This window comes from Misgurnus anguillicaudatus, chromosome 20, assembly GCF_027580225.2.
Source record: "Misgurnus anguillicaudatus chromosome 20, ASM2758022v2, whole genome shotgun sequence".
NCBI classification, from domain to species: domain Eukaryota; kingdom Metazoa; phylum Chordata; class Actinopteri; order Cypriniformes; family Cobitidae; genus Misgurnus; species Misgurnus anguillicaudatus.
The window spans coordinates 18640427-18667804 of record NC_073356.2 but is presented as its reverse complement, the minus strand read 5'-3'; the positions used below and the strand labels follow the sequence as shown (position 1 = coordinate 18667804).

General features: G+C 38.3%; 1 protein-coding gene across 1 annotated transcript in view; it reads left to right on the top strand.

The window, feature by feature from the left end:
* Positions 1-27378, top strand: part of csmd2 (CUB and Sushi multiple domains 2) — a 317300-nt gene that overhangs the window by 71590 nt on the left and 218332 nt on the right. Inside the window, exons 4-5 of the mRNA XM_055218930.2 lie at positions 15572-15766; positions 23939-24146. Coding sequence (XP_055074905.1) covers positions 15572-15766; positions 23939-24146 — 403 coding nt within the window. The remainder of the gene's footprint in view (positions 1-15571; positions 15767-23938; positions 24147-27378) is intronic.

Below are 27378 nucleotides of genomic sequence, written 5' to 3'. Positions count from 1 at the left end.
CGTTGCTCTATGGCGGCTTAGACCCTCTCGCCCGGCTCGCCGCTTTGTTTTACCCCAGAATCGCTGTTTTGCCGGATTAGGCTGCCGTTGTTTTTGGATTAGCTGCTTTTGTGCAATGGCTTGAGTTAGAGAACGGCAACACACGATCCTGTATAGAATCTTGCAGAACAGCGATTTATGTTGCTTGGCATGTTGACGCAAGTTTTGTAAATAAATTCTCAATTTGAGCTGTGAAAAACTATGTTTCGTGCAGAGTCCGCAGTGCCACATCTCCATCCACAGGCAGGGTCACAAATATCACATTTTAAAAATATACCCTTTTGTAGATGCACCCATTTTATAGAATGAGAAATGTTTCCGTTGCCCTGTTGTACAGATGCAAGCCGGTGTTGTGTGGTGTGTATGGATGAGGGTGGTTTAGGTGAACATCCAGCTGATCTGTATCAGCTTCAGATTCAGAGAGCCTCATGTAACAGAGGTGTCAAGGGATTTATGTCCTGCGATTTGCTCCCCAAGCTCTATCCCTGATCCCAGACCTGCTTTCTTCACTCGCCTTACTTATCCAGCAGGAAACAGTCAAAATAAATGCCCTACCAAACATCTCTTGACCTTTTACCAGCATCTTGTATATTACCCCAGCTGTAATACTACAGTAGATAGTGATCATGATATTAGATAACAAACCAGTTGAACACGAGTAGTGTCGTGCTTATGTTTCATTTTGCTATAGAATGAGTATGTTTAGGTTGGCATGTGGATGGTGTTGGAGTAGGTAGTGTTATTTTTATTAATAATAAAATGTATTATGGTGTGGCCACTTGAGTGACGAGTGAACTGCCACTGCTGTCCTTAGATTCGAGCTAGGCGGGCATGGTTTCAGCAACCAGCCATCTCAGCTTCACCTACGTTGATGCAAGGTAACGTATGGCCAAGATGGCGACGACAGGCACTGCCTCCTATTGGCATCAAAAAAGATCTTCACAAACCTATGGGTGATGTCAGGAACACTACGTCCATATTTTTAACAGTCTATGGTATTTCCCATTCATACAGTATCTTTTTATTGGCATGTGCTGTTGGTCTCTGGTTGGAATATCCCCAGTGCTGTGTGCATTACGCAGAACTGACGGCTACAAGGTTAATTGTTATAAATATACCTTTGCTTTAATGCTGCAACCTTTGTTAAAATCGCTAGCGTAGTAGTACAATGTAATTCATCAGCAGACCAAATCGATCTCCGTTCATTCTCTCCCAAGTACTGAATGGGTTTTGTGGACAGAAAAGAGCAAATTGTTAATTAATACTCTGTTTAGGTCAGAGAACAAACCCAGGGTCAGTGTATTGTCTTTATGCATTTGATATCACCTCAATAGACATATTTTATTCAATAGTTGTTCACAGGTGCAACCGCCTCCAAGTTCCTCTGTTTAAATTCATTGCTTTAAGTGTCAAATTACTGCAGTAAGGTGTTTTTGTAACCCTTGGATTAACTTGGATGTCCTCTAAATAAGAGACATGACCAATAGAGCACAGAGGAATGGTCTCTTAGGTCAGTATTTGTCCTTATTTTAGAGTCCTTATTGATAATCAATTGCTTTCCACTTCACTGTATACTAGCAAACAGATTCTCTACTAACTCTGAATACAAATACACACTGCTGGTCGTTGATTTAAGTAAGCCGCTTTAGGATTACACTGAATCATTATGGATAAAGCCATCCAATTAAACATTCCTCATAGACGCCCCGTCGCACGAGTCACACCGGCTTCATGCTTTTAACTGATTTCAATCTAGTCGGGAAGTTCTTCATGTGAATTCATTTGAATTTGGTTAAAAGGTCTATTTTCAGGCACAAAGTGCAGTGGATGCTTTGAACTGGCTTTACACGGTTTTATCTTTTTTTTCTTCTATAAATTAGATGTATTTAGAAACCCTGTCTGAGTTGCGTTCGCTTCTTATGCGGTCTTTCATGAAATGTAATCTCTGTCAGGTTCTTTTATTTGACATTTACCTTTACACTTTTGTGTGCTTTTTGTCCATTTTAATATTGTCTGTGTAGATTTAATTTGGTCTCTTATTGTAAAATGCAAAACACTGTGTGATTTAATCCATTTAGTCCAAGTTTGCTTAGACATCATTGTTTAAATGAAACAATAGCAGTAAGGAATTCAGATGATCTATACAGTTACTGAGCTAAAATATTAATGCAGCCGTCTGCAGGGCTGGTGCAGATATTATCATAAGCTTTATTTGTGAGTTCTGTATTCTGTGGCTCCAGATGTTACATGATTTAGCTCCAGATGTTTACCTGAGCACACATATACTGAAATGAAAGGGGGCTTGACGTGTGTGTCATATTTACAGTGTTGGGGAAGCTGCTCTGAAGGAGTCACCTACATTGCAACTAACTAAAAAGTAGCTTATTATACTGCCGCAGGTCATTTATAGAGTTAAACTTTATTTTTACAGTTTTGGAATCCATTCGGCTGATCTCCGGGTCTGGCGGTACCAATTTTAGCATAGCTTAGCATAATTCATTGTATCTGATTAGACCATTAGCATTGCTCTAAAAAATAACCAAATTGTTTTGATATTTTTTGTATTTAAAACTTGACTCTTTTGTAGTTACAGCGTGTACTGAGACAGAAGGAAAATTAAAAGTAGTGATTTTATAGACCGATATGGCTAGGAATTACTCTTATTCTGGCGTAATAATCAAGGACTTTGCTGCTGTAACATGGCAGTTGCAATGATATTACACAGCGCCTGAAAATAGTCACCAGCTATTGAAAGTAACCAAGGGGACTATTTTCGGCACTGCGTAATATCACTACGCCTGCTACAGCCATGTTACATCAGCAAAGTCCTTGATTATTACGCCAGAATGAGAGTATAGCCATATCGGTGTGTGAAAATATAATCTTCATATACGTGTTATTGACAAAATGAGGTCATGACAAATATTGAAATCAATGTGAAACGTTAAATCAAACGTTGATGCTTCTAATCTCATAAATAGATCATGAGTCACAAATGCGTAATTGTAATGTAAATGTAAATAACATGGAAAATTATTTGGTCTGCAAGATATGCAGGATGTTTGCATAAATCATTTTTTTTCTCTGGAACTCTTGTTAAAAATTAACTATGGTATGGATATTCCTGCGAGATTTTCACCCATGGGCTTTATAGTATATCAAAGCTAAAGGAGCTCCACACAGGGAGGACAAAGACAGTTGTAGAGGTCACAGCGGGACACTGATCACAGCAGGGATCTTTCTACACATGTTCTCTTGTTTTCTCTGTTATGTTAAAAAGATTGAAGAAAATCCTCAGAGAGGTGCAGGAATATAGGTATGCATGCTAAAAACAATGAAAATGTTTCTTAAAACACGCCTGAGAACACGATTTCATGACAATGATGCAGAGCCGGCGCCAAACCATAACCAATGGGGGGGCACGCGACTTCCAACGAGGGGGCACGCAATCAGCAACATTAACTTGCAAAAACAAGGCATAAAACAACAAATACAGTTGCCCGGTTGCAACTCCTTAAGTTAGGGTTTCTTTGATGTAAGCGTTGCAACAAAGGTCTTAACTGTCACCCTTACCTAAGTGTTTATACTAAGTATTTTACGGTAGTCTCTGCCAAAGTTAGTTACAAAAATTCACAGTGTAAACAAATCATCGCACGCAGCTCAACAGACAGCAGATTTGTGTACAATGAAACATCGCAAATAACAGACTGTAAAGTCCTGCATGTATAAAATCTCAAAGTAATTAAAACTTGAAACACTTTAGATGGACGATCAAACCGCTATTCTCCGGATCACTTTTCTCTAGGGATTATTTCGATCATTAGAAATGTGCGTTGGTTCATTTTCTTAAATAACATTAAAATCAGCCATCGCGTGTGACATTAAGGGAGCTGTTATAGTCTATTTTAGCTTGGTTAAACCAGTCTTTAGCCTGGTCTATCTGGGGCCTCATTTATAAAATGCTACATAGAAACCATCCTACATTTGATCTTATGATCATTTATCAAAAATGCGTACGTGTGATTCCTAAACCGAACTTATGCGTGTACCCCTTTCTTTCAGATGTGAAATGTATAAATCGCAAATGATCTTGAACTTGTGCGCATCTGAGCAGTTTCAGACCTCCCCCTTTAAACGATGCCTAATTAATGTCATAGACATATAAAAGAGCGCTTGTCAATGTTTAAACCCAATTTCGAGCAGCAAGAATGGCTTATATTGCCAAAAACCTGCAGCAATCGGACGACCAAAAGTGAGTACGTCTGCTCAGACCCTGACGTGGCGCTAAGCACTTTTCCATGTCAAAGACAGTTTTTATAAATATGGACTTTGCCGTGGATTTTTGCGTACGATCAAATCTGTGCATACGCATGCTTTATAAATGAGGCCCCTGGTTCCTCAATGTGGCCAGTACAATAGTTCTTTAGCTTACCTGCCTGTTGGTTCCCTTTACACTTTAAGACTTTGTGTAGACTTGTTTTTTTCGTCTTAAGGTAGTGTGTTATTTTGGTCTTGGAATGATCATTAGAGTGAAAAAACAAAGCCTATCTCAAAATCACAAGAAGCTTTCTTCTTTCCTGCCAAAAGAATTTCATTACCTTGTTTTTCTCCTGTAGGCACACGAGTTTCACTCTCTGCATTTTTCTCATTTTAAATGTCTAATACTCTATTCGATACTCTATAACTTTCCTCCAAGCATGTTCTACCTTCTCATTTAACATTCGTCTCAGGCAGGCTGGCAGCTTTGTGCAATTTAGGAACTTCAACGGAGGCTCTGATCTGCTTCCTCGATCCCTATTATAGGCATGGATTGATTTCACAGGGACGCACATGGAAATCTCCCAAATGGTAGAATGATTTCTCACAGGACGGGGGCACACTCGTGTGGACAGGGTTGTCTGGATGAGGTCGTGTTCAAGGATCCCTGTTAGCAGTAGCATCACAATCGAATCATGTTTGCATACAAATATATTTCCAATTGATGTCATTCAAAGTTTGATTCAGTCCATTGACAAGGGAAATGAATAAAACGATAAATAGCCTATTACAGTATAGACGGTTTCATCGGACGCACGTGCACCTACGCGATACACGTCTGGATCCGAACTTTACTTCAGGTTTTGTTTTTTTAATGGTCTGACTAGTTGCTAAACTGATCTCTTGAACAAATGCCTTGTCGAAAATAACAAATGTATTGGTTTCCTAGGTAATCTATGTGTTGTTGTTTTTTGCTTGTTATATAAAATAAACTACATTTAAAAAACGTTGTTGTTATTTATTCTTAGCGGAGTTTACCGGAAGTTACGTGCGGACCACGACAGCCGCTTGTTTATGTTGTTACTGCTGAAACGTCTATTTGTTTTTTAGCTATTAAAGTAATTTACTCGCAATTAAAATATTTGCTATTTTATATGTTTAACTCTTTCGCCGCCATTGACAAGATATCTCGTCAATCAAGAGAAAACGCTTCCCTGCCAATGACGAGTATTTCCGGCTTTCTGCAATACCACTATTATTCACCTTCCGCAACTTTTTAAACCCGGAAGTATTGCCCTATGGCAAGCGGCTGCATGTCCGTGTCTGTTTTAAAGATTGCTCTGAATGGGATCTCTATGAAAAGTCCGTCACAAAAATGGAATTATCTTAGCTTTTTGCTCAAAAATGTGGTGTTTTTGCAGAAACCCACCCATATTCAAAAGCTGATTACAAAAGAACTACTGAAGGTAGGATGAAACGTTTTTTTTTTTTTTGTTTGTTTGAAAGCAGAGGGTCTGTTCTTTCATTTGGTATATTGTATGTTTATATATTTTAAGAAGAACATTTTCTGGAAGGCATTAAACTTTTGTGAAAATCATAAAAAACGCTGAAGCTGGCTGGCAACTTTTTTTTAAAAATGCTGGCGACGAAAGAGTTAAGATGTATCAAAAAATTAAAAAAATAAATAAATAAAGCTTGATGATCAAACATTTTTTTTTACCTGATAGAATGCATAAAGCCTTTTTAAGGTCCCGTTTTTCCTGATCCCATTTTTCAAACTTCAGTCAGTGTGTAATGTTGCTGTTAGAGCATAAATAATACCTGCAAAATGATAAAACTCAACGTTCAATACCAAGTTATATATTTTCTTTAATAGAAGTCCCCTTTCAAAGCCTACAGCGAATGGCCAGTTTGGACTACAGCCCTCTACTTCCTAGTTGAATGACGTCACTAGAAAAGTTTTTTGACTAAACTCCGCCCATAGGAATACGTCAGTCGCCAGCTACGGCTCAAATGGCTCTGCTAAACTAAGCTGCTGTCGAATCACAAAACACTAAACAAGCTACACAATCAGAACTTGTTACGTATTTCTGAAGGAGGGACTTCATTAAACAAGGAAGACACGTTTTTAGGACAGTGAAAGCAGCGGTATAGAGACAAGTAAATTTTCTGAACAATATTGCGTTTTTTTATGCACGAAACATGGACACATGTTATATTGCACACCATAAACACAATCATACCTTAAAAAACACAGGAAGCATGGGAGCTTTAAGAAACTATGTCAGTCTGGTTGTAAGTAGCTTTGAAGGCAGAGAGTATAGATTTTTATATCTGTAAACGAGTGGTGCAAATCCACCTGTGAGACCGGTACAGATGATTGTAGGTGTGAACGCTGCCGTGAGGGAATGTGGCACGAGGAAACTTCCTTAGACACGGGGATCCCTGCGACGTGTGAAAGCGAGACAATGTAAACACACATTTATGACACAAACATTCCTTTCCTCAGAATTCCACACGTTCTTGACACCGGCACACCGCAAGCAGGTGGACCAATGCCTGTTGCCATGGCAACATAATGAGCAATAGCAACGATCCAACTCTTGCTGATGTTGCTATGGAAAGCAGTAGCACATTATTTGCTCATTTGCTTTATTTTTTCAGGGTAACAGCAATTAAAAGCGGTAATACTGAATTAGTTAAAAATCTGTGATTTTCTGTCAGGCCCTTGCGGGTGTATGAATTCTTTTTAATAATGTGTCAGCGGTGGCAGGCCCAGGTGGCTTGAATTTTCTCAGCAGTCAAGCTCTTTAGATTGAGAGTGACAAGACGCCTACAGATTATACCTATTGGCCCTCAGTGTGCTTGAGAAAAAGTGTAAATGAAGGAAAAGATGTAAATAAAAACTTGCTTGGCCTCGCAAGGCTTTCTATGTGTTCACAACCATGATCACAAAAAGAAAAAGATGAAGAATGTATCTAAAGATAGGTCACACACATTTAAAGGCCCTATGTAAAATGTCAGTCTTGTTGAAGTGTTTACAATGCGCATACTGTATGTGATTTTCATGTTTTATCTCCGCCTCCTTATCTGCAGTAACCCTACGATCTGAGATTTATTTAAACTCTCTGTATGATTGATGTAAACAGTAGCATTCGGGTAGCAGTGCCCTTGTAGAAATCCCCTATTAGCAGTCCTCCATGGTTTATTTATTAGACGTGTGGATGCATTCAGTAATGAGCCGGTTATCCCTACTAAAAAATCCAGCTAAGACCAGCATAAGCTGGTAGCTGGTTTTAGCTGGTTTATGCTGGTCCATCCAGCCTGACAAAGCTGGTCATGCTGGTGGGTCCAGCTAGACCAGCTTAAAAAGTGTCCAAAACACAGCTAGACCAGCTTGCTGCACCAGCAAAACCAGCTTCCTACACCAGCAAAACCAGTTAAAACCAAACTGGGCGACCAGCTAAAACCAGCTCACCAGCTTATGCTGGTCTTAGCTGGATTTTTCAGTAGGGATGTTGGTCATGTGATCTCAAGATGTCTGCCCCAATGAGGCGACCCACTCAATGTGAAATAAACTTGCTTTTTTAGATTTGAGACGAATAAAGGGACTAAACACTGTTGAAGTCCACTAAGCCAGTGTTTATTAACCTTTTTGTCTTATTTACCCCCGATATTCACATCGGGACGACTTAACATTCCTAACCTCATATTCTTGAGGTTTTAGTTCCATGTGGATCCCCAGTGAATTACACACTCCTTATGTTTGGTCTCTATCCAAGTGCTCATTAATGTTTCATAAGCTTTGGTTTGTCCATCTAGAGTCACTGCATCAACAAGCAACAACAACCCTATGTGTGCTCTCTGCTTTTATAGATTTGCTGTGTGTCGTACTGTCTGCTTGTGTGTGCGTGAACGGTTTTGATTTTAATATTTATACCACCAAGTGTGAATATGAACAGATCGTACTAGCAATTAATTGCCTCTGGAATCCTGCTGTTCGTGACACATCTTGATTCAGCACTTACTGGACAGGAAAAATGCAATTCAGACTATGACTTTTTTTGTTCTTTATGCCAAAAACATCTCTTTGGTTTAATCCTCGAAAGATGAAAAGGGAAACCATATTTGAAGTTCCACTTTATGGTTCCATTTATACAGCTGGGAGAACACTATGCCTCTTCAATGCTTAATTTCAACAGCGCTTTTTCTCTGGGGCACAAACAGAAATACACGTTCATTCGTTTGACAAAAATGCGCTTTTGTGTTAGTCTGATCCAAGAAAATAATCCTTCGGGCATCTCATCAGGAAATCTATTTTAACATTAAATCTTCATCTTATGGAAATATGCTTCAACCCTGAATGCATGGCACGCATTGGATTACGAATATTTATTATCAGTACCGCTTTGCACATGCAGATGACTGCACTATTGACTAACACAAAGCTTATGGTCAATGGTGTACACTGCAAAGGTTAGAGCACTTGATAGAGTCCTGATGGTATTAGGAAAAATGAAGCATATTGTACTCTTTAGCTCACAGGCGGCATTGGGGAAGCATTGCACCTTGCCAAGTTACAAGCTAATTGTAATTTGAAACACTTAAAATACTTTTCAGAAAGTAGTTAAGATTCTCATTAGAATAAATTGGACTTTCCAACACTTTAAACAATGACAGATCTGGATAGGGGGTCTGATCATTAATCCAGCTCTCTCTGCTGTGCCAGGCTTAAATGGCACTTATTATGCCCATTTTTACAAGATGTAATATAAGTCTCAGGTGTGCCCAGTGTCTGTAAAGTTTCAGCTCAAAATACCCCACAGATAATTTATTATAGCATCTCCAAAATGCCTCTATTTTTGTGTCTGTACCTTTAAATGCAAATGAGCTACTGCTCCTCACTCCCTTACCAACAAACGTGCTTTGAGTGAAAATGGATTTGATTCCTGTAAATACAGAGACAATAGTACATTACTTTTGAGATATGATGGAAAGCATACAAGTTGCTAAGGGAAAAACTGTGGTAATGCATTCAGTGTCTGCAGGCGGGGCTTTGTCAGTGTGACATCACATTAACAAGAGAATCAAAACGGCATGTCTAATGAGGCTACGTTGGTATAATAGGGATTCAAAAAGAAGCAGTGCGTGTATTTTATTTCATTGCAGGGTGGTTGCGTTCACACACTGTCAACACACATTTATGTCCAAACACCTTGTAAAAGTGGATTTTGCATAATATGTGCCCCCTTTAAAATTGCATGCACAACGCAATTTGACATAAAACACAGTGAAGTAGGGTTTTTTTACATGGTTGCTCATTGGAAAAGTAGGCTGTTAGCATCAAACGTGGCAACATTATCAAAACAACAGAGCTACTGTATCACAAATGCAGTAAAGTTTTACCTCAGGTTTAACTTCATAATCATGAGCTCAGCAGTGCTAACATACAAGTTATATTTTTATAATTATGTGCAATCCCTTGAAATCATAACCGTGACCTTGGCATTGCTAAAACCAAGCTCTATCAGAAGGCCATTAAAGCAAGTAAATCATTCACTGAAAAAGTACCTAAAAGGCATAAAGACGAGGACAAATTAATGTTTCATCTACAGTAAGCCATTTCTTTTTAGGTGGAACTCCGTCCGTGCGTGTCATTACAATATATATTGGAAACCTGCTCTTCACGTGTATATATAACAAGGAATTGTGGGGTTTGGAAGAGATTGCATGTTTTGCCTGTTGTGTGTAGGGGGTGATGAGTGTTCGCCGCAGTTGCCTGATAATTGTGCACGCACAGAGGCATCGATTAAACCGCTGTTCAACAAAGCAGAAACTGCTTATTGAGCTAATGTGATAGTGTGTTGGGATCAATTTCGCAATGTCACTTTTAAAGTATAGACTAAGAAGAATGGTGGGCGTGTCAGGGGGTTCCACAAGAGCTGCATATTTGCTTGTATGTATGTGTATGTGCAACTTTCAAAATCTTACTTATACTGTGCATGCAAGGTAAATTTTAATGGACAGACAGTGCTGTTGGCTGAATACTGTACTGTGTATTGTCATTGGTAACTTTAGTGTTCTTTGTGTGTTTTCCATACCTTGTGGTTTGACTGTAATTAGTCTGTATGGTTGTGAATGTTTTTTTTCCTTTTAAATGTTCCTATACAATTTAAATTTTAAATGTTCTTGTCTAAGTGGACTGTTCTTAGCTAATATAAGCTGCAAGGTGCCAAACATTTGTCTATACAAGGATTCAGTAATGCTGCACAAAAATGGAAAATGGAAACGCGATCCATAAAAGTCAGATTATATCCCATGTTTCTCCTATAGAGAGGTTCAGCTTCTGCCCTACTATGCTCCCGCTTTGCTCCTTCCTGGTTTAGTAAAAAGGAATAGGACGGCCAGGAATGCAGATATAACAGATAAGATGCATCTCTTGCCATTTCTGCACTTGGGCTGAAAATAGCGACTCTTTAAATGGTTAAAGCAGCCAGACTGCAAGGGTGGCACATTCAGGCACACCGGGTTATAGACTGAAGTTGACAAATGCAGTTGGGCCATAGGGTAGAACATGATATGAGAAAACATCCCGGGTCTGTCCAGAATATTCATGTTGCAAGGCCACATTGAGGATTTAAGATACAAAGTGATGCATACTGTCATGTCACAGAAGGTCATTGATTTATGTGATTTATGCATATGCAGATTCAGGGCAACAATGGGATGTCTTGCATGATTTTAAACCAGTAATTGTACTTTGCATTTTTGCTCACAGATGGCAAACATGCATTTCAGCTATAAACTAGGGCTGGGCAAAAAAAAATATTTTTCGATTAATCATTTAAAAAAAAAGAAGAGAAGAATCGTTTTTTTTCTTTCATAGTTATTTCCGCAAACATTGAACGTAAGATTAACGTTAATCTAATTACTAGTCTTCTTCACTAGATGTCACCCTCTTTTTTGCCTTGCCCGATGTTACCAAGGAGCGAGAGGTGAGCCTGTCATTCATTCCTTCAGTGCTTAAAATGGCGGTTTCAGGTGCTTCATTGACGTTGATGCCACATTCACATTAAAAGTCAGAGGTATGGAAGCATTTTTGATTTCGCAAGCAAGATGACAACGTTAGTGTTGTGGCTTTTAATTTCTTTTTATTAATTACCCACTTGTAAACTGCTGTTAACTGTTCTTTTTTATTAATATAGTATTTATATTAAATCAATATTCATTGAGTTGAATCGAGAATCGAGTATAAAAACCTACCGAGAGCCGGAATCGAAATTGAATCGAGAATCAAAATCAAATCGATTTGATAGCTTGTGAGTCGTAATCGAATCGATCTGGAACATCTGAATCGATACCCAGCCCTACTATATACAGTTGTCACTAAAAAAAAAGAAATTGATAATTTGATAATTCAACGTGATTGTGTAATGCGTAAGGTCACTTTGGCGCATCATGGGCTAATGCAGGACAAGGAGTTGTGGTTTAAAAGTACCCTTTTTTATTCTTTTGGGCGAAAATGACAATCGTTTTGCTAGATAAGACCCTTATGCTTTGGTTGGGATCGTTTAGAGCCATTTAAAGCTGCATTGAAACTGTACTTTTAAACTGCATTAAAACTGTGAACTGTTATAATCCAATAAAGTCTATTAAATTGAGAAAAATCCTGAAATGTTTTCCTCAAAAAACTTAATTTCTTCTCAACAAAGAAAGACATACATCCAACATCTTGGATGACATGGAATTGAGTAAATTATCAGAATTTTTTTATTAAAGTGGAGTATTCCTTTAACATAAAATTAAATCATCATGTAATCATTTGTTGGTTATTTTCATCCTTATTTTTTTATTTTTATTTTATTTTTTTAAGGTCATTACATTTTTCTTCCTGTATTTGGAATTCCAATTTAAATTCGGAATACTGTGGGGCGTGGCTAATCAATTTCATTTGAAATGAAGGGGAGACATTTTTAAAATTCTGATTGCCCACCCCTGTTGTTAAGGGACCACTCGCCTCAATTCTCATTAAAATTGAACATTCTCTGTAATCTCAGTGGTAATTAATATATGTGTGTTTAACAAATGTCCTTCTGTCAATGTGCTCTCATATGTGTGCTTATGAAACACCTCTCCTTATCAGTGATGATGTAATCGTCATTCAGCCACTAGCTGTCCCTCATTTCACGAACCTGCATAAATCGTAAACAAACTCCTCAATTCAGTGTGTTTTTAGGTTATTGCCACAGAGAGCTTAACTAACAGTATGAGCGTTTCGACATCTTGTGACTTGAGCATCCATAAGCAAAAAAACATTAGCATGTCTTTTTTAAACGTATGTAAACATTATGTACAGGTATATTGAGCAAAACAACAAGTAAAACATCTAATCTACAGATCTAATATAGGTGTACTTATGCTTCCCCTTGGCCAATTGTTGTTCATGCTATGAGATGTGATTAGAGACGGTACAAATAGCAGGAAATAGCTAGATAAATCATTATGCATAATATTGTGGCTTAAAGAACAAAAAAAAATGTGCCCTTGAAAAAATGAATGAAAGAGCCAATTGCTGCTTTGTAGATGCAGGTTTTTATCTTTAGAATTTATGCTTAGCTGGATTTACTGGAGATGAAAAATAATATTTTTTTAGCATTTACACTCTTATAAATAAGGGTGCTTAAATGTTGCCAAAGAAAAAAAAAATTGGTTTCTTAAAGAACCATTTAGTCAATTCTTAAAAGAACCGTTTTTCATACATTTTATAATTCAAGGAACCAGGGGCATAGCAAGCTTTTCAAAAGTGTGGGGGATGGATAACATTTTAAATTTGATATAAACACACCAGAAACACGCGTATGTGCACCTGGGATGGAATTAAGCACCACCCATGACACAAACACATCCTCTCTTCTCTCATAGACCTCTTTCTCAAACTGTAACATTCATTTTTCATTGCTCACCTGTGAAACTTTCTGTGCCTCTCTCTCTCTCTCTCTCTCTCTCTCTCTCTCTCTCTCTCTCTCTCTCTCTCTTTAAACTGATGCCTCCAGCAACCTCCTCTCCTAAACAAGGGTGCAGTGATAAAGGAATAAGGCTGTGGTACTAGCAAACCTTAGTGAAACTTAAAAAGTTATATACTAAATTAATCCAAAAATATATAATGGTAATAGGCTACTGTTGTTTAATGTCAACATTTATCAACTTTCAGCTTTCAACTTCACTTACAGGATTTCTCTTGAAAAAGGTGTCAATCTTCTCCTGCCTCTTTCTTTTCTGTATCTTCTGTATACTGCGTGACAAAAAGATAATGGTAAGCTTGATAGTGACATGGGTCTGACAGGACTGTGACTGCCAAATTTTGCTACTTGTGCCCTGAAAAGCTTTTTCTCTGGTGGCCTAAATAATTTAACAATTTACCGTTTTTACATTAAAATAATATAGGCTACACTTTTCTTTCATTGTTTGCATACCTGTTGAAGAACTATGTCATCATTTCGCATTTTTTCTCCTCAACAAGTACAATCATACACAACCGGTAGTATTAACAAAGTATTCAGCTAATCAACAAACAATGCTCAAAATATCAATCTAACCCACCAAGAGAGGCGGGACTTAAGGCAGAACAGCCAATCATCAGCCGGTAATACTCAAAGCTGGCGTCATGTTTGAGAGGGGAGGGGGGAGAAGGGCAGCGCAGCGCAGCAGACACAGAGCGGCCAGAGAAACGGAGGAGCGACTTTAATAAGGCGTTCTTGCAAAACTGCATAAAAAGTGTGGGTGTTGAACCCTCTCACCGGGAAAAGTGTCCCCCACGGGTGCGACGCCCCTGCAAGGAACCATTTGTCACTACAAGAACCTGTTTTAAAGCAGAAATGGTCTTTGGATGAAGAGTTAAAGGTTCTTCATATAACCATTCAGCCAGAAATGTTTTTTCTATGCGACAGTGAAGCACCTTCATTTTTATGAGGGTATGATACCAGTATTTATTGTTTTTATTTATTGTTTTTGATTATTTGATGTGTTTTTGAATTGGACACATGGTAAGACTGCCACTCAGTGAACTAACTTGCCTATAATGGACTGTTTGGTGAGGATACAAAGAAAGGACTTAAAGGCAGGGTGCATGATCTCTAAAAGCCAATGTGAATAGAATCTGGACCAATAGAATCTGGACCTTCATTTGATAGACCCACTTCACACATACGCAACCCAGGCAATGATGTCGGTTAGTAGACATGCACCTTATTGCTGATTCGCTACAAGTGTGTTTTGGTAGTCGGCCCGAGTCCCTTTTCCAAAGTGTTTTTCAAAAATCACCCACCCCGCCTTTAATGAAGATCAGTAATAATGTAATGTTGTTTTTATAGAAATGCATCACTGAAACATCTACTCATCACATACATTAAAGGGGACATTTCACAATACTTTTTTAAAATGTCAAATAAATCTTTGTCCCCAGAGTACATATGTGAAGATTTAGATAATTTATAATAGCATGTTAAAATTGCCACTTTGTAGGTGTTAGCAAAAAAATGTACCGTTTTTGGGTGTGTCCTTTTAAATGCAAATGAGCTGGTCTCTGTACTAAATGGCAGTGCCGTGGTTGGATAGTGCAGATTAAGGGCCGGTATTATCCCCTTCTGACATCACCAGGGGAGCCTTCACATCGCGTGTGGAGAATGGTTTACCAAAACTAAGTTACTGGGTTGATCTTATGCACATTTTCTAGGTTGATAAAAGCACTGGGGACCCAATTATAGCACTTAAATATGAAAAAAAGTCAAATTTTTATGGTATGTCCCATTTAAATGAAAATTAAAAAACTCATTTGTTTAAACAGAGATACGCTTAGATCTCAGTTGGTTTCTTACCTACATGAACTCATCCAAACTATAGCATAACAGAAATGTAACTGTGGGAATTATGTTGGTGACTAAAGCATCCAAAAATGAATCAAAACTGTTATATTTTATCATCTTAAATGCAGTACTTGTGTCATTTTATTAAGAAGCTTTTTCAAGTTTCACTTTAGGATGAGTTTTAAAGAATATCAAAAAAGTTCTCATTTAATCTTTTTTCTAATTTATCTATTTGGCACAGGTATATTTTTGTCTACAAATATAAATTCAAGCATTTAACCATACACCTTCAGATTAAAAGATTTTTAAGATCATAGTTAACATTTCAATCAAGTGTTTTAAAACTTTTGAGCGGTAGTGTACATGTAAAGTAAATCATTTTCTCACTTTCACTGTTTTCTTTTTCCTGTCAGCCCTTCCGAGCTACACCTGCGGAAATCCAGGCCAACTTCTCAATGGCATGCAGCAGGGCTCCACTTTTAACATCGGGGACAAGATCCGCTACAGCTGCAACCAGGGTTATATGCTGGAGGGTCACACGGTACTGTCCTGTCTGGCCACCTCCTCCGGGACGGCTGCCTGGGACTTCCCCCTGCCGTACTGTCGAGGTAAGCACGGTCTCTTGGGTTCGGTGGGGCTCGATCGGGTCTCTTAATAAACCGCCACAAAAAAGTCTTAGGAGAAGGTCACTAAGTGTCTTCATCAATGATGACAGGTATCCCACCGTTTAATAGCAGGCTTGCTGCACAGTTCAATCTTTCCTGGATGAGCCCGAGGTGTGAAAGCCATAGAGATGATTCGTGTGAGACAGAAGTGTCACGTGCTAGCGTGTTTGCTGTTGCCTGAGGGAGAGGGATATCCGAATGCTTTCCGTCACAATGCGCTGCGAGCATGCTGACAGTTTGAGGCCGAATATTAACTCGGTACGAGTGCACCTTTGGCGTTACATGTGTATGTCAGTTACACACAAAGAGCAGGCTCATAAACATGCATAATTGAACATGGACCATGCATGTGTTTGCGGTCGCTGTAGCAGCATATTCATAACAACCTCCAACACATGTACGCATTACATCTCAGTTATTTAAACAATGAAAAGTGTTTTATAGAAAATAACATGCATAATGTATTAGACACATGGGTCATTCTACAAAAAAGGTGGAAATGCTTGTCCCTTGCTTTTGCAGACCCCTTAATAATTTAATTTGACCCAATAATCCCATAATGATATATATTTAATAAATATAGACTGTCCTTAACATTATGAGAGAGTTTATTCATGTACTTTTCTTTTTTTTCCTTTTTTTAAACTTTTTTTTTTAAATGTCTGGTCCTGAAAATTGCCCTTTCCCTTTGATCATACATGGAGGTTGAACTGTGTACTTATTATTTAAAACCATGTTTTTTATAAAACAAATCGAATTTACATTTACCTTTAACCCTGTATGAATTTACTACAACACTGAAATGGTAAAAAATACACTATTATTATGAATTATAGCAAATAAACATTTGTCCCCCAAATTTATGTCATTGGTGTTACCCTACCCAAAGCACTTTTATTTTGAAACAATGCATCAGCTCTTTGAAGTTTTTCTTGGGGCAAGAGGTCAGTGGAAGAAGGCAAAAGGTTTGTGAGATGTCTTACCTTATTTGTCTAAAATATCATGATATATCTAAGAATTTTGAGATAAGATTTTTTGGATGTCACACGTGTTACTCTTTTTTATTGCTGGGAGTGTTAAGATCTTTACATAAAAATACATTATACTTAATAAGTATGTGATTGTTACATCTCTAATGAAATGGCACATAGCTAATGGCAGCCATTTTGTTAAAATATTAGTTTTTTCTGTAAATTGTCCATTGGTGTTACCATCATTGGTGTTACCGTCATTAGTGTTACTTCTCTAATGAGTACTTTTTATATTCGAATTTTGTCATTGGTGTTACATTGTGTCATTGGTGTTAAACCAAGTTTTGGTGTTAGGAATTTATTTTCCTGTACTTTCTAGTAATTTTTCTCTGTCTTTTCTTGCTGTTATCATTCCTCTCCTCAACCTCTAACTAAATACACAAGCTGTAATGAGAAAAAATATTTAGTATCAACATTAATGTTGTTTAAATAACAGTAACACCAATGACAAATAAATACTCATGGATTCTTTATTAAAATGTATTAAAAAGTTAAAAACAGAATAAGCTCCCCGCTTTGCGGATTCATAGATTTGACAAGTTAATTAATGCTATTAAAGAAGTTTTGGGTATATTGAAAGAAGTTAATTTAAGCCAATTTCCTTCACCCGAATTCCACCTTTTCTGTAGAACGACCCACATGCGTAAGGAATGCACAGTAGCTTTGTGTGTGTGTGTGTGTGTGTGTGTGTGTGTGTGTGTGTGTGTGTCATAGGCCAGTATGAACCAGGACCATCTGTGCCCAGGCTGGGGGACAGGAAGCCCACGTAAAGACACACATGCTCAGGCACGTTATGCCAGAAAAAGACCCCATCCTGCCAATGTTAAAGTCCCATTATCATATACTGGTGTCCTTCCTTGCTTCTTTCTCATACCTTTTTGTTTTTAAGCACTCCCCTCTCCAACACTTACTTATTCGAGGTGTTCAGCGTGACAAATCCAACCATGCACTTATCTGCGTTCACTCTTCCAAGCTTACACAGTGGAGCATTTGTGTAAAACATTTACAGTGGCATAATGTAATAAGATTTGTTTTCAAGAATGAAAAATAGCAGCGCTTACAAAGCTACAAAAGAAAAGTTTTGGCATATACATAATAGATAAATTAAACATGAATGCGAAAATGAAATGGTGCATCAAAGCTGCTTTGTCGTTGTCATGGCAACCAGCACGTTTCTGGCAGCATGCAGTACCGTGTGTTTGCACATTACATATCCACTCACCATTTAAACTCTTAAATATCCACTTCTCTTATCCAGCATCCCTAATTATTCATCTTTCCCTCCTTTCCTGTCCACTTGCTGTGTCTTACAGTACATTCAGTTTGTATGAGCACTTATTCAGGTTAATTAACCATGTGACCAGCAACAAACTGCTCTGTACACTTGTTAAGAAAACAACCAATCAGAGACCCCCTTATAGCCGACAACAGACAGTCTACTGTTAGCCTGTAATTGTGGGTGTCTAAAGTGTCAGGAGATTGGACCATATTTCCCTTAAAGGGGATGCATGGTGTCAAATGAAAAAAATTGACAGAAGCTGTCATTCTTGGTACCCTTATTAGCACTTGCTATGTGTGAAATCCATTTAATTGCCACTTATGTGCGTTAAGAAACACATATGCATTTATATAAACAGTATATATTTAAATCCCCGGCCCATGAGATTCTCATATATCTCTGTTACTGTTCAAGCTGTCTGGATCCACACTCTCTTCTTGACCAGCTCTTTGTAAGTCACAGCGGGATACATTCAGTCTTCTGAATTTCAAAATGTCAAAATGGCGGGCTGCCGGCATGCCATCCTATGCTATGGCATCCTGAACAATATGACTGTCCTGAGAGGAAGTTACAGATGGATTTGATCTCTACATTCCCCTAAATTATTTTCTATTTCTCTTCGTTTCCCCGTTTTCTGCACCAGAGCTGTGTTTTCTGGTCTCATGATGCTGATGCACTCGACTCTCTGCTGTTACCATGGCAGCTGCGGAGCTCGAGGAAGCGCTGTACGAGGAGACATGAAACGCTGGCAGACCATCTTTTGTAGGGGCTTAGATCTTTATGCATCACACACCATCTATTCGTCCAAGCCAATTGAACAAGTGACTTTGAAATAAAAAAGACTTTCTTGGTCAGTTCAAAGGTCTGCTGGAGCTCATTAAGAAAACTGTTTCATTTAAACTTATATTCTGTCAAATGCAAAATAGGTGGATTAGGCATCATTCAAATTATTTGGCTGAACCATGGTATAGTGAGGGTTTTAGATGGTTGTACATTCATAAATCGCATCACTAATTTGTTACCATATTAATGTTCAGTACTGTTGTACATTAAACATTCAGATCAAAGTCAATAAGGCTGGCACATAGTTTTTAAATCCTAACCAATTATGGTTGCATCACACATATAAGGATAATCTTTTTTTCTCCTTACAAATCTCAAACATGCACATACTACAACATCCAAAAATTGTGGTGTATCACATACTACAATATATTATTACAGTAACAGGGAATCGGATGTAAAAAAAAGAATTGTGACTTTTATTATTATTATTATTATTATTGTTGTTATTTACATTTACCAGCTAGTGGTACATTTAATGCTGAGACGATTTCACCTCAACTCTTATCTTCGACAGAATGGCTGTGATAAATTTTTGCGGACATTATGTACAGGCAGTCATGTTGTTGCCACACTTTCACAAGCCGTTCCTCCATTTCTTCTTTCTAGCAGATTTATACAGCAGCTTGTTTCATGGTTGCCATTTTAAAACTTCTGTTATTCCCCTTCATATCCTTGTAAATGTGTTTCGGATTGGCTGTTACTGTGGAAATTAAAATCATAATCATTCTGACTTTTACAAAGTTTTCAATTTTTATATATAATAGGGATGGAAAGATTCCCCATTTTGCTCGGGCATAGACATAAAAAGTTAACATTAGTTTAAAAACTATATGCATGGGATATAAATTAGCATTTGCATCGCAATACATCGTTTCTAGTGGCGGCCATTGATCTCTCTTCCGAGGGGCTCAAATTCAAAATATGTGTTTGGTGTCTTGTGTGTTGCTCGTCATTTCAAAATATGTGTTTGTTGCGTCATGTGAACCATGTGCATCATGCCTCTTGTCAAAATACGAGCCTGCTGCACGTGCGTCGAAAGGATTCATGATAAAAGAGACGCTCGTGTTCACAAAATACTCAAGACACTAACTTAACACTAAATTCTGATTGCACATGAGATTAAACAAGTATCTGGCAAACGCAGGGCGTCTGCAGCAGGGTTGTATTTTGACATCACAAGTGATGCACAAGTTTACATGACGCACCGAACACATATTTTTAAATTACAAGCCACACATGTGACGGGCTACATAGCAGCCTACATGTTGTGACGAGCTGCACATCGTGCGCCCTCGAAAAAAGAAGTCACCGGCCGCCACTGATTGTGTCGAAAATAATTTGCACTGGTAAAAAACGGATTTATTTATGTATAATTATTAGTAGATGCGCTACACTTTTATTATCTGTAAAGTAAACAATATTTTAATCTATCTATATACATATAAATATACATATAAATATACATATACATATACATATACATGTTTGATATAATTGGGGTGGGTTGTTTGTGAGCAGATCAGGAGGTCCAAAATGTGATTATTAAATGTCTCGAATCAACAGATTATCTGGTGCTAACATGTATTTATTTATGATTTCAAATACTATTTGCATGTAATTATCTACTAGTTCAAATACATTTTATTTTCAATAAAAGTTGTTTAGGTATCAGCACGTCAGATATAAAGTCACAAAGTCTCTGTAAGATCAAACAGGCAAACTGTGAGGCACAGACGAGACCAGTGATCAGCGTGTTCTAAAGTGTGAAGGAAACTCCCGCCTGGAATACCAATGACCGCTTCTCCCTCCACCCGCTGCGCTTTTTTCCTCACCGTCCCTCTGTTCCAGAGCTCTCAGAAATTTTTCCTCACATATGCTCTGTGTCTCTCCGGGGAATTGCAAGAGTGACAGATCCCACCGAGGACTGACAGGGCCCGGGTCCTTCGCTCCGTTCTCCTCTCGCGAAAAAGAAATCATGCGATTAGCCAGTCACCGCTAATGAATCCCACGCTGGTCTGTCAGACAGGAACTCATCACCCGGCAGTGACAGGGCAGCTCTTTCACCTACGTGAGGCATATACTCTGCGTTCACACTGACATCCAGATTGTTTATTTGGTTGGAGAGAGAATTTCGCCTGCTAGGCTGGTATGATGACTCACTTTTTATTTCATATTGTTTCTTCTTCCACTCTTAAACACACATACGCTAACACAAACCCAGACGTCCCCTAAACAAATCTCCCATCACTCCTTCTGTCTCCCCTCAACCCTTCTTTTACCCCAGAGACATTCCTAGTTATCATTATGAGTCACTCGCTCGCTCACACTGAGATTCTTTGCTCCTTCACTTGCCTGGAAGGCAACACATCTACTTGGCATGCACCCATAATTCAGAATACTTCGTTTGCTATCAAACCAGAGCGCGGGGAGGCATTTGCATGTCACATTTATACGTTTGATGAAAGACCTGTTCGGCTTTCTTATGCATATGGGTGTGCGCGCCTCTGTCTAGGGGATCTTGACAGAAATGCATATTGAGTTTGAGGTGATCAAAGCTTGACTAGTAGACACCAGAGCTTACATCTGGTGTTAACATCCATTTTGAGCGATTTGATAACAAGTGCACAGCTAAATACAGCTGCATGCAGATCCAAATTTGAGACACATTTTATTACATGGTGTAAACAGGGCTCAAGGACTAGACCTACATTGCACTTCACATCGTATACCGTCTGTTCTCTGTACTGTATGTCAATGCAATATATAGGTACAGCTACAAAACATTGTTTAAGTGAAGTCTGGTTGTCCTTGCATTTTTCCTAATTTTCACGTCATGCTAGAGACACTGTATCTTAAGGTGGTGACAAGAAAATGACTTTTTGAAAAGGAGGTCAGACTCAACTTTCCCCATGTCAGAAAGTTTAGATTTCTTGCTTTTCTCAGGGGAGGGACGCAGAGCGAGACAGGGGTGGGGGAATCAGCAGGTCTGTTACTTTGCCTTCAACCTCAGATGGTTTCCCTCTTTTTCCTCACCTCACGGACTCGCTGTCAGGCTGTAAGACTGAGCATCAAGGCGGGAGAGAGAGAGAGAGAGAGAGAGAGAGAGAGAGAGAGATTGCATTTGATTCACTAAGGATTGTTTTTGTAGAGCCAGGGGGCTCAATTACTCCAGCAGCCTTTAAGTGCTTGTTTGTTACATTTTTCAAGGAGAGGATCATGTGAGCACAAATAATTAACAAAATTTTAAATTCATCTTAATTAATTACACTGTGCTGCATCACAGGCCTGCAACAGTTGCCGGGAACCTCGAGACCCCCGTTGTGTGTCATGATGTCCTATTGAATCCAATTCCGGCAATTTCTTCCTCCGATGTTATATTGCATGCCTCCTCTGCATCTCAGCGCCACACTTCTATGAACATGCGTAAAGATTGGTTTTCTAATGAAATAAATTAATATATTGGCACATTTATATTTTGTCTACAGAAGTCATTTCAAACATTTCAACATACGCCTTCAGATTTTTAAGGTTTTACTTCACAGACACAAATCGAACGGTGAGGTCAGTTCAATTATGGGATCAAGTTGACATTCTGTATTCACGGGGTCCAATAGCATCATGCTGCCCACATGTTTATCCACACCAGGCTCAGTAAACCATTTTCTATGAATGTTGCTTTGTGCAAAGGGCATGGTCAAAATGCATAGCCCATTATTAAACGAGGATTCTACAACTATTTCATGCATTCTGACTTATTAACACTGTTAAAAAGTTGGATTTCTCATGCTAAACATAGGCCAAGTGTCAAAAACGCAGGGTTCATATACGTTTTGGAAAGTTTTCTTTTCAAACATGAGAGATTCGTATGCAGTGTTGGGGGTAACGCATTACAAGTAACATGCATTACGTAATAATATTACTTTTCAGAAGTAACGAGTAAAGTAACGCATTACTTTATAAATGTACACATTAATATTCGAGTTACTTTTTTGTTTAATTAATTAGATGTAAAAAAAACAATGTACTTCATTAAACTGAACGTATTAATGTAGAAATTTACATTCTATGCGTGAACAGTTTTAGTCAGAAATGGAGATGGCAGGCCAGAACTCAACATTTTTGCGATGGAAATATGCAATTTCTGAATGCAGAACTTCTCAGTCATAAAAAACACCTGCAAAGTAAGAAACAGTAACTTAAAAGTAATGTAAGCATTACTTTCCATGAAAAGTAACTAAGTAACGCAATTAGTTACTTTTTTGGGGAGTAACTTAATATTGTAATGCATTACTTTAAAAAAGTAACTTTCCCCAACACTGTTTATACAGTATGTAACCATTTGGTTTATTTCTTTTATGGGCAATTTCAGTGCAGGAAGTACAGTGGAAGTCCTTATATGGGCACTTTAACTGGAATAGCGCACTCACGCACACACACCAAGAAGTGCTGGCACAAAATAAACGTCACCACAGAAGTGGTTTGTTGTATGTAAGGGAAATTTGCTTTTTCAGCTTCCCAAAGAACCCAGCTTTATGGAAACAATGGATAGTTTGTTTATCCGGGTTAGCAACGGAGTTGTGCGTGAGTTTGTTTAATGCTGGATTTTGGTTAAAATGACTCGCTCCGCCCGAGGTACGCCTCCAGGAGCTCGGCTTTATTCAGAAATAATCGGTACAGCTGATCTGTGTTTTATAAATCTGATAAAACGAAAGACTCTTTGGATATATAAAGAATAAAATGCTACTTTAGGTACTGAGATTAATATGAGATAAGCAGAAACAGTGTGTGTTATGTGAGCTTTAAAAAATGATATTACTGTTGGAATTTTCACCTGTGGTGTGTTGAAATAGCCAAACCGGTTAATTCAAAGATGTGGGAAACATATATTTGGCCACCCAGTGTGTTTCCATAAAGAATCTGATTTAGTGTCATATATATTTGTGTGTGTCCTTTTTACAGCGGATGATGGCTGTGGTGGCACATTACGAGGTCAAAGCGGCGTCATCAACAGTCCAAACTACCCACAGGAGTACAACAACAACGCTGACTGCACCTGGACCGTGCTGGCTGAGCCGGGTGACACCATCGCCTTGGTCTTCTCTGACTTTCAGCTAGAAGAGGACTATGACGTTCTGGAAATAACCGGCACGGAAGGATCCTCTCAGTGGTGAGTGTCCAAACATGGTTTTGTTTTCTTGGACATGCAGACCGCATCAGTCTTCACCAGGGAGTCCTAATAATACTTCTTTCAATGCCCACCGCTAGGCAGTGAGCATGCTTGTTGTAGTGCTGTTGGCACTGGGTAGGTGTTTGGTGAGTAAGAGAGAGAGAGAGAGAGAGAGGAGAGACCCAGGAGTACCACTAGTCATGAAACATCTCAGCACTTGCTCAATGGGACAGAACCAAATCACAGATTGATTCAATTATTTAGCACATAATGCGCACAGAGCTTGGACCAGATAGAGAAGATAGAAATGTTGCAATCCATTGCAAACCTTGTTTGGCGAGCACCATAGTGCTATATCTATGGCCCGGTGCCTCCTCTTAGCATCTACATTCACAGTCTTTCCTATTTACACTTGTATAGGTGCTAACTACTTTATTAGCGGATCTGTTTCTCTGCCCAGGTGAAAAGTAGTACATTTCCATAATTTACTTACAGTGCTATATTTTCACCCACTAATTTTGTACTTCATATTAAAAAAAAGTGTAGTACTTCTTAAGATTATCTATGTGTACTTACTGTAGAGACACCTATTTTGAGACACCATGAATATGAACTAAAATGCGCTTTCTCTATATACAAAATGTATTTAGTTAACACATATATTAAACTTGAACCCAACTTTTATTCAAAGTTTACTACAAGTTGCACCTAAAAACATTTTTAAATACATTTCTAGCTAATTTTAGTTCATATTCATGGTGTTTTTAAATATACATTTAAAATATTTCATAAAACTATGGACGTGTACTTCTTTTTCACCTGGGTGAGCAACGGCTTTAAATTATTTAAAGGGTTTATTTTGGTGACATTATTGGCACAAAAGTGGTACACTTGCCTTCTAATTGTTTTTCTTTATTTATTTTTTGGTCTTGATGCTTTCTTATGTACTCAGTACTTCAGTACTTTAGACTCTAACGCAATGGCCGTGTCTTAATGCGGAGGTTGCATTTCTAGGCTGCAAACGTCATCAAGACTGTCTTGTTTCAGAATATTAACAATTATAAAGTGGGCTGTTATTCTTAGTTATTAGTAAATTGTTTAATATGCTTATGACTTGCGAATGTAATGGTCAGTTACCTAGTAAACACCACCGTTTTTCAATATTTTACAATGTTCTTACCTCAACTTAGATGAATTAATACATACCTATCTTTTTTAAATGCGTGCACTTTTAATCTTTGTACAGCGCTTCTTGAATGTTTTAGCATTTAGCCTAGCCCCATTCATTCCTATAGCTCCAAACTAAAGTTTTATTTTGTGCCACCATACTTACTCGTGTAACAACTCATGTAACAGTCTTTAAATATGGAAAACATGAAAGTGTTTGGTGGCTTCTAAATCCATCCCTGTTTGGAGCCATAGGAACGAATGGGGCTAGGCTAAATGCTAACACATTCACTACGCACTGTACAAAGATTAATTGCACACATTGAAAAAAAGATAAGTATGTATTAATTCATCTAAGTTGAGGTAAGAACATAGTAAAAGATTGAAAAACTGTGGTTTTTTGTTGTTTGGTTTCTTTTTTTACAAGCATTGCACACCACAGTGAAATCTCATTTGTTTAGACTTTGCTGTACAATAGACATTGAATGACCATTTGCATATTTTTTTCTTTCATACATTTCAGTTTTCAGTGCAGGTAGAAACATTATTTGCCAATGGACAATAAATATTAATCCTAAATGGTCAATTTTATCTAATTTTTTTCAATAGCTAGCTGCTAATTGGACCCGTGGTGCTCTAGCAGTCTAGCTCACTATAGCTTCAATGTAATGCAAGTCACTTTGCATAAAAGCTTCTGTCAAATGTAATGAATTAGTATTAGAACAGAAATCAGTTCATTTAATCCTTAGGCACATTCAGAACGATGAGGCATATAAGTTGGTACTTTATGTAAATTATTACCTTATGGCTGTTAACCAATTAGAAAAGACCTTTCTTCGTGATGTAAAGAGCCTCCCCGCTGCTCCGATCCAGCCCTATACATGCGTAGGCTTTATTAAGCTGTGACACTTCACACAAGAGGAGTGAAGTATAGGCGTTTGCCTCCCTCTCTGACACGCTCACTGGGGCTGGCCGAGGGGTACGGGGACTGCTGAGAGAAGGTTATTCCTGCCTAGTAGAGAAGATCGATGGACCTCTCTCTTGCCCTCTTGTCTGGGTTCCTTCCTGGCCCTTGTTGCCACTATGCATGGGGTCACAGCAAAACCCTTAATTAAACAGTCAGCTGACAGTCCAGTTCCCAGCATCAGATGGAAAGCTGGGACTGTTTAGCTATGGCTAAAAAATTTTAGGTTTTTTTAAGCAATTTTGAAGATAAGGGTCCTGATGGCTTTATTGTTGCTGATGCCTATTTTGGATTCGGATACTTTGTTCTTTACTGCTCTTAACTTCAGTGGGTTTGAATAGGTTGTTTTTTAAATATATTTTTAGCATTCTTTTTATAGCTGTAGGATAGGCATGTAAAGTGCAGCTTTTTGTGTGCTTAAAATATTAAGTTAAATGTAGGCTGCAACATGACCTGGATGATCCCACACTATGTCGCTTACTGAATGCACTAAAAATCATCGAAAACATAGGCAGGAAACAGGATTCAGCACTTTTGATAGCATTATGACTGAATTCACATCTAACTTGGATATAACAGCGTGTATGAAATGTGTCTGAGATGGCATTTTGTAAAAAAAATGGTTCAAAATGGCTGGAGAGAAAAGAGGTAAAGCAACAGAGGTCTCTTTACTTTAATCTTGACACTGTGTCTTAAATACTGAGACTATAAATGGCAAGAAGCAATGGGGTCACTAGTAATGAGATTGCCTATATAGTAAACTAGTAAAATGAATTGTTAATCTCAAAAGCGTAATTTGCCATCGCTTAACTCCTAAACACCTTAATTGCACTAAACAAGTGGATGGGGGTGAGGGGATTTTTCGAACATAACCAAAATGTCTCGGACTGATGGAGGTCGAGAATCCCAGAGTGGGATGATTTACGGGTGCGGATGTGAGAAGGTAAAGATCAAATTACTTTAGGCCAACAGGGGTCCAACAAATTACATGCTAAGAGGCGTAGACAAATAGTTACACCCCTGAAAGGTGGGAGCATACAAAATTGATATGCAAGTGACCTGTTTTCATCACCCTGAGTGTTTGATTGACATGTGACGTGT